The 11,540-nt window shown below is 42.0% G+C and overlaps 1 protein-coding gene across 5 annotated transcripts; it reads right to left on the bottom strand.

Annotated features, from left to right (window-relative positions):
• Positions 1–276: 276 nt before the first annotated feature.
• slc6a14 (solute carrier family 6 member 14) lies at positions 277–9,526 on the bottom strand. Of its 5 annotated transcripts, none has more exons than XM_023832379.2 (15): positions 9,126–9,526; positions 8,741–8,908; positions 8,142–8,319; positions 7,293–7,424; positions 7,016–7,177; positions 6,756–6,855; positions 5,676–5,808; positions 4,815–4,955; positions 3,994–4,222; positions 2,989–3,114; positions 2,506–2,624; positions 2,228–2,327; positions 2,031–2,140; positions 1,584–1,751; positions 277–1,021 (listed from the first exon to the last, which is right to left on the bottom strand). In XM_023832379.2, exons 2-15 carry the CDS (start codon positions 8,801–8,803, stop codon positions 827–829), a joined length of 1,956 nt encoding a protein of 651 aa, XP_023688147.1. In that variant the 5' UTR covers positions 8,804–8,908; positions 9,126–9,526; the 3' UTR covers positions 277–826. The 5 variants fall into 5 exon arrangements, 4 of the variants coding, with proteins under 4 accessions (XP_023688147.1, XP_023688148.1, XP_023688149.1 ...); XM_023832380.2 differs by having other exon boundaries at positions 8,741–8,862; XM_023832381.2 differs by having other exon boundaries at positions 8,741–8,815.
• Positions 9,527–11,540: the final 2,014 nt, after the last annotated feature.

Genomic DNA, 11,540 nt, shown 5'->3' with positions numbered 1-11,540 from the left:
AAATACTGGCACCAAACCGGGGGTCTAGTTGGCTCACACCTGCTCTGCACCCATCACCCAGGGCAACTCCAGAGTGGAATAGAGTCCAGCCCCTCTCCAGGAATTTGGTTCCTGAGCCTGTGCTGTGCGTTATCCTGAACTATCCAGACTATATCTAACTCAAGGTTCTTTCCCACCTGAGAGGTTATGTTCCATGTTCATAAAGCCAACTTTGAGGATTGGATTGGTCCACCAAGGCCCCTGCCTTTGACTGCCACCTGATCCACATAGCATTGGACCCCCACAGCCCCCCCTGCTGGTGGTGGTCCCACAGGAGGGGGGGCACCTGTAATTTTGTTGGGCTTTGCTACTTACGTGAATTCATAATGGTAATGAGTACAAATAAAATATTTTTAATAGGCCAAGCAAATAATTCAGTGGATATAACATTAAAATTGCTCTAGCAGATATATTGTTTGAAACATCTATAAAAACAATGTTTTCACATAGTTAAGAGCCCATATTTTTATACAATATACACTTGCTGAATATTTTATGTACAAGTCATTTGTTCCTATTTTGCTTTCATCAATTGCAGCAAGACCTCAAGGTACAGAACAACTCTGACATCATTCCATTGAGGAAGGCAGGATCTAAATCAGCAAGGGGATCTTAGCAGGCTGCTGGAAAAAGTCATTTGTTTTTGTGAGCTGCAGGGACTATCAGGCCAGTGGGGTGATCTTAAGCAGCATGCTTCAGCTGCCCTCTGCCACCATACAATCAAACATCTGGTAATGGAAACATCCAAGTTATCAGGGGAGCGACAGCGGTGGAAGACAGAAAAAAATCAAAATAATGTGCTGTAGTTCAGAGGTTCTGATGGAGTGGCCAGACCACAGCTGGTGCTGCTAACGTCAGAGGGAGCAGACATCTCAATGCTGGGGCTTATTTGCAGGGCACGCCGCTGTGCATAGCGCTCAGTCCGGTGGATCTCCAGGTAGGGCCCCCACTTGTCCGTCGGGGTACAAACCACTTTACAGCGCTACAAAACACAAAGTATTCACCTGCTCAATGCATACAGATGATCTGATTTATCACAATAGGTTAGTCTATAGAAAGTATGTAACGTTGTTGGTTGTTTTCATATGATTTGTTCGTTTTATATCATTATATTTATATTACAATATTGTTTATATTTATATTATCATCTAACCACGTATCCAGTATAAGGCCATGGTGGGGGCTCATTCCAGACAGTACTGGGCACAAGGAAGGGGAACACCTTAGATATGATGCTAGGAGTCCATAACAGATGATGTAAAGTCCACACACAAACTGAGTGAGATATAAACTGCCATCCCACAAGGCATTACTCACTGAGCCACTGGGCTGACATGCATTACTTCATGCTTAAGCCATGGTTAAGATCTTTAGCCACTAAGAAATCAGCTGAGGAACACTTTTAAAAAAGTCCCTAAAGAGAAATTGACAAAGTGCATGGTAATTTTCTTTTGTTTTCTTCTTCTACAGCTGAGAAAAGAGTCTACTGCAGAGTCCATCATTTTAGTACAATCCAACCGCAATACCATAAAAACATATCTTACCTGCCAAAGGCTACCATCAGCCTTCCACAGCTTCCACATAGATACAATGGGGATCCAAATAAGGCAGAATGTAAGGAGGCACCACCCAAGGGACAAGCCCCATCTGGGATAAACCACTGAGCCGTAGGTCGGGGGGGTGAAGCTGGACAATGACCAAACCAGAATCACCTGGGGAAGCCCATGCAGAATTGTATGAGGGAGGGCATGTAGAATGAAAACAAGCCAGATCATTCTGACCAAGTCTGGGTTTATATTTCTGAGGCTCCACTCAAAAAGTCACTTTGGGCCCCCCCACCCCCCAGGGTACTGACTATTTGTTTTGGCTCCAAGCAAATCTGTGATTTAAGCGGCGGTAAACACCACCATTGATCCAAAAAGCCCTGTATTTACTTGAATAATAAATAATGAAAAAGACAACACATGTAGCCATGAAAATGGTTAACTCACTGAAAGCACACATGGGGTGATGAATAACCAGCAGGCTCTCCACCACAGCCAGAAGAGGGCGCTCCTAGTCCCTATCATCATCTCAATGTCTTTGATAAACCGGTTTGCCCCTGCAGAAATGATCGGGATTAGACACAGACTTAGAGCAGAAAACATGGAAGATACTTGCGTTTCATTTAAAAACAAAGGAAATTCACCGTAGATATAGGACAATCCAATGAGCTCCAGCAATGCAGTGACCAGCAGTATCCAGCCAGCACAGAAATGGTCAAGCAGTTTCACCCAGTATATTCCTGCCTAAAAGACCCAGTATATGCTCAAATTAGACATCTGCCGTAATTACTGGGACCTATCGATAAAATGTACACATACATAGCATTTCATTACTGTGATTGCTGATGTTATTGTTTTTGTTAGGGAAAACCATGCATCTGATGGGGAATAACAGCCAACCCATAATTTTTGCTCTACCTACTCTGGTGACACAAGGCAGACCAATCAGAAAAAGGATGGCACAGGTTGCTACGGTGATGTGGAACCTCTTTGACCTGAAGAGCCTGGGAAAAGCGTCTTGAATGGAAGTTGTAATAGTTTCTGTGGAACATATGACATAGTTATTTTAAACCTAGTGAGCACATGTACGTTTTTATTTACTGTTTTAAAGTGTAATTTTTTTTTTTTTAAAGGAATTTTTCAATGTATAACTATAATCCAAATAATTTATTTTGGTATTCAAATAAAACAATCCATTTATACCATAAATTATGTAAAAAATGCTGTACAATTATGCTACATAAGTTAAGATTTTTCAAAGGCCTGATACATTTGAAGTTTAATTAAATTAATGTGTGGTTAACGTGTTGAACTTTGCAAAGGTCTGCTACAATGACCATTGATAAATTACTGAATGTAGCAAGAGATGATGCAGACAGAGCAATGCAGACACCGCAAAACTCACCTATACTAGCAAACTGTGAGTCCAAACCAAGGGTGAGCAGCATAAAGAAGAAGAGGATGGACCATAATGGAGATACAGGGAGTTTTGAGAGGGCTTCTGGGTAGGCAACAAAAGCCAAGGCAAAGCCTGTACGCACAAAAGGAGCACCTACTTTAATACACTGAAAGTGAGAGTAAAAAAATACACACAGACATAGATTATCACCTATTTATCTGACTAACAAGCATCTGCGGGGAGACTTCTGACTAGAGGTTGGATCCTGAGAGACCGAGCCTTTATAAGGCAAAGAAGAAACCACAGGGAGCAAGAAACAGACAGCTCAAGTAAGAGGCACAGCCTGAGATACACAGCCTGAGACACACAGCCTGAGACACACAGCCTGAGATACACAGCCTGAGATACACAGCCTGAGACACACAGCCTGTGATACACAGCCTGAGACACACAGCCTGTGATACACAGCCTGAGACACACAGCCTGAGATACACAGCCTGAGACACACAGCCTGAGATACACAGCCTGAGACACACAGCCTGAGACACACAGCCTGAGATACACAGCCTGAGACACACAGCCTGAGATACACAGCCTGAGACACACAGCCTGAGATACACAGCCTGAGACACACAGCCTGAGATACACAGCCTGAGATACACAGCCTGAGACACACAGCCTGAGATACACAGCCTGAGACACACAGCCTGAGATACACAGCCTGAGACACACAGCCTGAGACACACAGCCTGAGATACACAGCCTGAGATACACAGCCTGAGATACACAGCCTGAGACACACAGCATCACCATCTGAAAGAAGGAGAACACAAGGGGACCGTCTGGACATCATGAGATGTGACTTCGGAACACATTCTGGTGTGAATCAAGAGCAAAAGACCATATTTACTAAACATGAAACATATCATTTAGTCAGCTGAGGATGGTGGTGGGCTGTGTTAAAATAAAGAGCCTCTTTCATTCTAAGAGCGCATGTCTTGATGGGCTCACCTGACTCAACAACTTCAGGCACTGGCTTCTCGTACACATGGGCCATGTGGCCCAGTATGGAGAAGATAGCAAAACCAGCAAAGATACTGGTGCCACAGTTTGTAAGGCAGACGATGATGCAGTCCTTGTAACAGTTGTTCTTGAACTTGTTGTAGGAAGAAAGGGCTGTCAGTCCTCCCCAGGCAACCGAGAGAGAATAGAAAATCTGCGTTGCGGCATCTCTCCACACCTGGAGCGGAAAAAACACTCAGCCTGCTTCGGCATACTGTGTGGTTACAGCCACTAAAACGAGGCCAATCCTTTAGCCTGGTTACTCATATTCTTACAGACTGTACTCCTGCTCAGTTGATTGTCACACTTACAGTGTCAAATTTGTTTGATTCCTTGCTTGTTTTGGTTATTGTTTCTGCAAATTGCAGTTTTCAGTTGACTACATCATGATTTCACTACTTCCTTACAGAGTTCCAACTTGGCTGGTGTGAGATTATCAATTTGAGACAAGTCTGCACACGCATTTACATGTATGTAACAGTTTTATTACCTCGTAAATAGTCTGTAGGGCCGGCAAAATACCCCAACACTTTGGATGTAGCTAGTTAAAGGTTTATAATGGAATAATAACAATTTTCCAAAATTTGAGAGTGAGAGTCTGAAAGCCATACCAGATGCGTGAGAGTTACCAACCCTGTCTTTAGGGGATCTGCACATGGTTTTTACACATAACAAGCATAAAACAACATAAGCATACATTAAGCACATTAATAAATCTCATAGATGAACATTAGAGTTGTGTCACATAAGATACATGAAAGTTCTCTGACCTCCGCTTCCATTAGCTTGGTCAGATTGGACTGGGAGCCAATATAGTACTGAATCCCATCTCTGGCTCCCTCCAGAGTCAGTCCCCTCACCAAAAGTATGAAGAGAACCACATAGGGAAAGGTTGCAGTGAAATACACCACCTGTCAGGTAGCAAAGATGAGGGAGAATTTCACTGTACAGATTTAATACCAACCAATCGTAAAGTTCATCCTCAAACAATGTTCTTGTAACCTTTTAAAGTTGTTGGAGGTCTGAATACTGTAGCATTTGAAACCAGCATACTGTAGATTCCAGCATCTAACATTAGCATCATAATAATGTATTAAATAACAATCTTGTAACTCATATCTAATGTTGGATGATAATGTTAATTTTATAAAGTTGTGATACCCGCTGTGTGAAACTGTCTCTGCATCCATGCCTTCAGTGAAGAAGTTTTGGTGACCTGTGAGTTTGCTTAAAAAGATCATGGATTTGAGGATCTCTTTTTTTCCAAAAATGTTTTAATTAGAAGAACTTTCTATGCCAGTGGTGGCCTAATGGTTGGGGACATGCTGGTTCGAATCCCTGACCAGCAAGGTACCGCCCCCAAGCACTGCACCCTGGGTGCTGAATTAGCTGCCCCAAGCTATGTCATGATGTCACATATGGGTTAATTCAGAGGACACATTTTGTTGTTGTGCTGTGTTGTGTCAACAATGACTAATCACTTCAACACCCCATTTTGTAATGGAAAAGGACGGCAAGTGTAATTTGTTTGTAGTAATTGTCAACATTTTCTCTCATATTGGGATTAGCCCAGCTGTCATCTAACAATGATTCTGTCGGTATTTGCAAAGTGTCCCACGTAAAATACTCACTTTCCCAGAGGACTTAATGCCTTTGTAAAGGGCTCCACCGATAAGCACCCAGGCAAGCAAGAGGCAGAGTCCCAGGGGCCACACGATCTCTCCAGTCTCACCCAGGCCCCCCGAACGCTGGAGCACCACCTCACTGCAATGGCAAAGTGTTTTTATAATGGCGCCATGACCCGCATGTGTCTGGGGGGGGCAGGCTGTAAACATAAAGCTGTTGAATGAATATCCTGCCTGCACAATTACTTCACAATGTTAATATCAGAAACCACAACCACAAGTGACTTCAGGGTAAGGCAGCGTCAAAAACAGCACAACTAACAAGAGAAGTGAACAAACTTCTCACGGGAAAAAGTGTTAGAAAATAAAGTACACACCGCCTCTGCGTGTTATAAAACTAAAGCAAAATATAGCGATACAAAATTCAAATGGCAAAAACACCGAAACAAATCAAATCACGTTTGTAACATTATGACATCATTATGACATTAACACCCTCCTAAACTAGCCGTTTTCGCTTTACTTGGAGAAGAAGCCAACCCATTCCTTGTTGAGGTGGGACTTTCTTCATGTGGGCAAATAAGAAATTCAAAGAACTTCAAAGGCCAGAAGTTAGTGTGATGTGAAAGGTTTGTCCAATCTAGGTCTCTATGACTGGGGTCATAACGTAGGAAAAAGGGTCTCATTCACTGCTGGACCAGCTTTAACAGGAACAGTTACAGAACCAATTAGACTATTAGGGGTTCAACTCAATGCCGTGGTCGCATTTATATTTTGCATTTGGTGACTGCACATTTACCAAATGCAATTACAAAGATAGCTAAACCACTTTTTATAACATCATTTCAACAACGCATAGATGCAGAGTAAACATAACAGTTGGGTAAGTAGTTATAGAGAATGGTTGGAAGGATGGATGGTTTCAAAGTCAGCAGTAGCCACCAGGAACTCATCAAAGTGTGATATTACAGCTCCCATCAAAAAGAGCTGTAATTTCAAAAGTGGGGCTATGTAAGTCGATTTGGTCACAACACGCCCTGCGGCCGAATCCCACAAAACCACTACGGCAGGATAATTGGCACTTACTTCCAGTATCGTTCACTGGGGTTTTGCACGGGTACACTGCTGATATTTGCTTCTGGAAAGGTGGTGTTCTGCATCATGTTCACCACACTGCTGCCGTCATCTGAGGTTGTAATGTGCATGAATCGGAGTTAACGAAACACCTGTGGTCTCTGCTGAGGGCCAGGAGACCCTTGGATTTGCACCGTGTCGCACAGGATTACACACCATAGCAATAGGCATATGTCTTTGTCTAATGCAGCTGGTGTCACTTGTAGGTTTACCTCTAGGGGTCAGGCTGCAGTTCTCATCTGACCAAATAGCATAGTTGCTCCAGGGTAATGGTGATTGGAAGGATGCAAACATGTAGTAGATGCTGTAGGCTATAATAACATTGTAGTAAATTGCTACTAAACTGCTCACCAGCACCATCGTGATCCCCACACCTGTAAAAAAATATATGTTAATTACAGAATGCCACACTGCAATTAAGATAATATAATATAAACCACACCAAGACGGCAGGACACTTTGATGACATGGTTCAGTTTCATCACCCGCCTTGCATTATGGGTACAGCCATCCAGACGTTGATAGGCCCCTGACTGCAGAATTGGCCGAGGGAGCACTCCATGAGGAAGACGGGCAGTCCGGCCACCAGCAGCATGGTGAAGTAGGGGATGAGGAAGGCCCCTACAGGGAGACAAGTGCTGAGAAGGACTTTTAGCAGACTTTGTCCTTTAATGGACTGCAATGAATCAGTTCAATTCAATTCAACTGTATTGTCATGGTAGTATACAAAGGCACATTTATAATGAGTGCCTTGTGACTCCTTGAGCTGATGCAACAATTTTAATAATAGAATAATAGAATAACATAGAACAATGGTAGAACAAAAAATAAAATAACAGAATAACATTATAATTAAAAGTATATATAAGTTTTTGATATAAAACAGACAATTATGTATATCTTCAAGAATGAAAGTACAAATGCAGAAGTGCAGTAAAAGCTTAACAGTAAAACAAATATATAAAACAAATATATAAATATGGCAAGGTATAAACGTTGAGTTCTGTAAACAATCGTAACGGGTAATGAATATATCAGCAAACATGTATATAAGGAGGGCAGTATAGTACAGTATTGAAAGTGCATTGCAATATCAGGGTACACTAGAGATAGTAACCAGCTTAATCCTAAAATAAAGTAATTATCCTGAAAACCTCTAATCGAGGGAGCAAGCATGTTACTCTTTCAGATGACACAGCAAAAAAGTAAAAATAAAATGTATAGCCTATGTTTCAATAAATTATCATCAATCAATCCATCCACCCATCCATCCATCTTCCAATCACGTATCCTGGTCACATTCTGATACCAAAGGCAGGATGACCTGAAGGAGCTCACCTCCCCCGTTTCTGTAAGCCAGGTAGGGGAACCTCCAGACGTTCCCGAGCCCGACCGCGTAGCCTATCATGGACAGGATGTACTCCCGCTTGCTCGCCCAGTTTCCCCTCTCCACATTCTCGTCTCTGCCGCCGCTGTCGTCCTTCTTCTGACAGACACCATTCTGAACATCAGGGTGCTGATTTGGAATACAGAAGTTCAGAGGCGGTTTCTGGCAGTTTGAAGTGGTGTGTGACAGATGGGGGACCACAGTACATTTACACTATATCAACATAATGAAACATGCATGAAACAAGAGCATAGATTCGTAGCTGGCATGAATGGATAACCATTAAAAAAAAAACTCAGACAGTGTTATGGATGCAGTATTATTTATCATAGAATAATATTAGTATACAACATGGACCGGATAGCAGTCTATGGCAGGACACATTTACATGCACACATTTAAACACTCATACACCATTGAAAATTTATTTTTTAAAAATATATATAATACATTATAGCAAATACAGTTGTACATTAAAGTGGTTCTTCACGTTATTTGACTGTGCACCTGTTCTATTTATTAAAACAAAATAAAGAGTGAGCATCCTTACCCGCTCTGTGTCGGGATTTTTAAATATAAGGTATGAGAAGTAGTTCAGGCCCCTCTTGGTCATTGCGGACGGTCACTGTAGTTTGTCAGGACAATAGCCGAAGGAAACTCTTTTTAAGGCACCTGCTCCACCCCGCAGAATCATAGCACTGCTGTCACTGGATGAGAACTGAAGACCTTTTCATCAGGCACCTCATTAACATTACTCATTATGGATTATATATATATAATGCCGGGCTGACTTATTCACTAAATCATCTATTCCAGCATATAAGTCCAGTTTATATTTTTCTTTAGTTGTTTCAAAACATAATAAAGTTAAGCTGAATATAATATCTTATCATGACTACTTCATATTGTCTGTTGTCAAAGCATGTTTCACTTACATGGGAAGTACGTATTTTAGGCTTGCTGGTTAGGAAAATGTGGTTGATGACAACGCAAGAAGAACGTGTCACCGTATTTACAATAATGCGCACGAAGCCCATTGCTCATATTTAATGATTAGATGAGCACTTTTTGAGGGTACAGGTGGGGGATAAAGACTCATATCAACAGGAGGTTTAAGACAAATTAAAAGACTTTGTGTATCCCCATGCATATCGCCAAATGGACAGCAACCGCTAAATGTTAGTCCTGAATACGATCTAAAAAATAATGAAATATGGATCATTTTCCTTTGTAAGCAGAACCAAAGAGGCACGGTGAAGCACGGCCACATATAACTGACCCCCGATTACCACTCCAAGCAAATTTTTCTGCAGGCGTCTCTGTCTTTCACTGGCGTGCACAGATAGAGACGAGGTGGTGCTGAAGCACTTGCCCTTTTGCCCTCAGTCCAAAAAAGTGCCCTTTTGAAAGACGTGATTTTTTTTTTTTTTAAAGCTGCGCGATTTAAAAAGGTGTGAAAATAATGGCTTGATTTGTGCCCCTTCTTCAAAGACACCCGAACCCTGTCGCTTTTTCACTGTCACCGTGTCACGTGAACACGCTTGCAGTTCATTTGTTGTGAGGCGTGTAGCAGCGGCATGACATAGGACTACTTGGAGTAGGCATAGTAGGCTAACTATAGCGACTGGGAGCCACGGCGGACAACACGGCAGCTCTTTCCCTTCCCAACCAGTCAGGTAACCCATGAATCGAGTGAAATTATTCTGTTTGCCCTCTAAGACCAACCTGCAATTGTTTTGTTGTGAAGTAGCCTGTCAGAAACTGCACATGACAAACTTTGCCAGCTTGCCCCCTCCATCCATCCATATGGATAAACAAAAAAACGACACATTTAAAATGTAACCTAAACCATTTAGGCAACCCCACTCTCCATCAATTCCGACCTTTTTGCATACACTATTGAAAATATCACGTTATGCTATAGGCTACATGCCGTTAGGCAGAGGGCTCTTTTGAGCCCATTTTTCGTTACAAATTTTAGGATGATCTCACGGAAATCTGTGAATAAATACAAAGTTTTCAAACTGAAGTCAGTGACGGGAAGACATCACACTTTTTAGAGATGGAACTGCAGAAAAACCTAAAACCTTGACATGATTATGAATAATAGAATTATGGACGTTTCTCCGTTTTTGTGGATTAGCCTTTCCATAACTAACGTCAACTACTGTCCTACTTTGGTAAGATTGAAATTAATGTCTTTGACTGTCTTTAGTAGGTGTCTCCTGTGAGAAAGTTAGAACACCGTCCAACTGTCTAAAGATGCAGTCTTTAGCCTAACTGGTTGTTACTGACTCAGCGATGCTCGCAGACATTTACGCACTGTGTTGTGACCTGATTGTGACAGAACAGTGACGTTGTTATTGGTAGTTTGAAGGGTACGGTGTTGGGGGTGTATGTTAAAAGATTTGAGAAGCACTGGTTAGACATGTTAATTTTTTTTGGTGTAACATATTGGCAACATTAACACATTAATTTGCTAAAGGAAAAATAGGCAGTTCCCAATTGCCTGTGAAAACGACCATTCTGCCCTGTTCTTGTAATGACCACAGTCAGTCTTATTCGTTCTCATACATTTTGGTCTATTTTTAGAGAATGTTTTGAAATAAAAGTCAAATTGCATTTAACCTGTGCGTTTTTTTTATTATAAAAAGAAAAGGTTTTCCACATATGCAAAAAGTGCCCTTTTTTCCCCCTGGAGCACTTGCCCCCCAAAATGTCTGTGCACGCCACTGCTGTCTTTAATTCCTAAGCACCGATATTTCTGCCAAATACCGCTGAGCCGCAGCCACTTGCCCGCGTTAGCACATTAAAAACACGGAGGAGCATGTCAGTTTGACATCGGTTTGAATAGCAGAAAATGACTTCGCGCCCACACCTCCAACCGCAAACGATTTGCCCTCGTCGCCTTTGAGCAGTGACACCGCCTCGCTTTTTCTGCATATGAGTCGCTGCTCATTCAGCACCACGCACTGCACCTTCTCCGGATCCACAGATAAACATATGCAAGCATGCATATTTGCCTATGGCATAATTGCCATCTTATAACCATCAGCATTGTTTTACGTGGGTCCCCACTGTTCTTGTGACACAGACGCGAGCTAGCTAGTTAGCAGGTCTGTGCTACTGAAATGTTTTCTATATAAAAGACAAAATTGTGAACATTTGTTTTCTGCTGCTCAAGGGCATGATGGATCTGGGGGGGGGGGGGATAGAATCTCACCTATAATCTCACTCACAGTCATCAGTCATCACTATATAGATATTTGCTACTAACACATTTTCAGTTTACCTGCCTTTTCAATTTAAGGTTTGCTTTTTTGCCATTATGAACATAATCCCCGTAAGGC

The sequence above is a fragment of the Paramormyrops kingsleyae genome, chromosome 8 (assembly GCF_048594095.1).
Source record: "Paramormyrops kingsleyae isolate MSU_618 chromosome 8, PKINGS_0.4, whole genome shotgun sequence".
NCBI lineage: Eukaryota > Metazoa > Chordata > Actinopteri > Osteoglossiformes > Mormyridae > Paramormyrops > Paramormyrops kingsleyae.
Note: the sequence above shows the minus strand (reverse complement) of the source record. Positions and strands in the feature narration are given on the sequence as shown.

Coding starts and splice junctions, on each gene's coding strand:
- slc6a14 (XM_072715642.1), bottom strand. CDS start 8,803: ATGACCAAGAGGGGCCTGAACTACTTCTCATACCTTATATTTAAAAAT. Junction 7,178..7,292: donor GGCTGTACCCATAATGCAAG/GCGGGTGATGAA, acceptor ATTTTTTTACAG/GTGTGGGGATCACGATGGTG. Junction 5,809..6,755: donor CCCAGTGAACGATACTGGAA/GTAAGTGCCAAT, acceptor TTGCCATTGCAG/TGAGGTGGTGCTCCAGCGTT.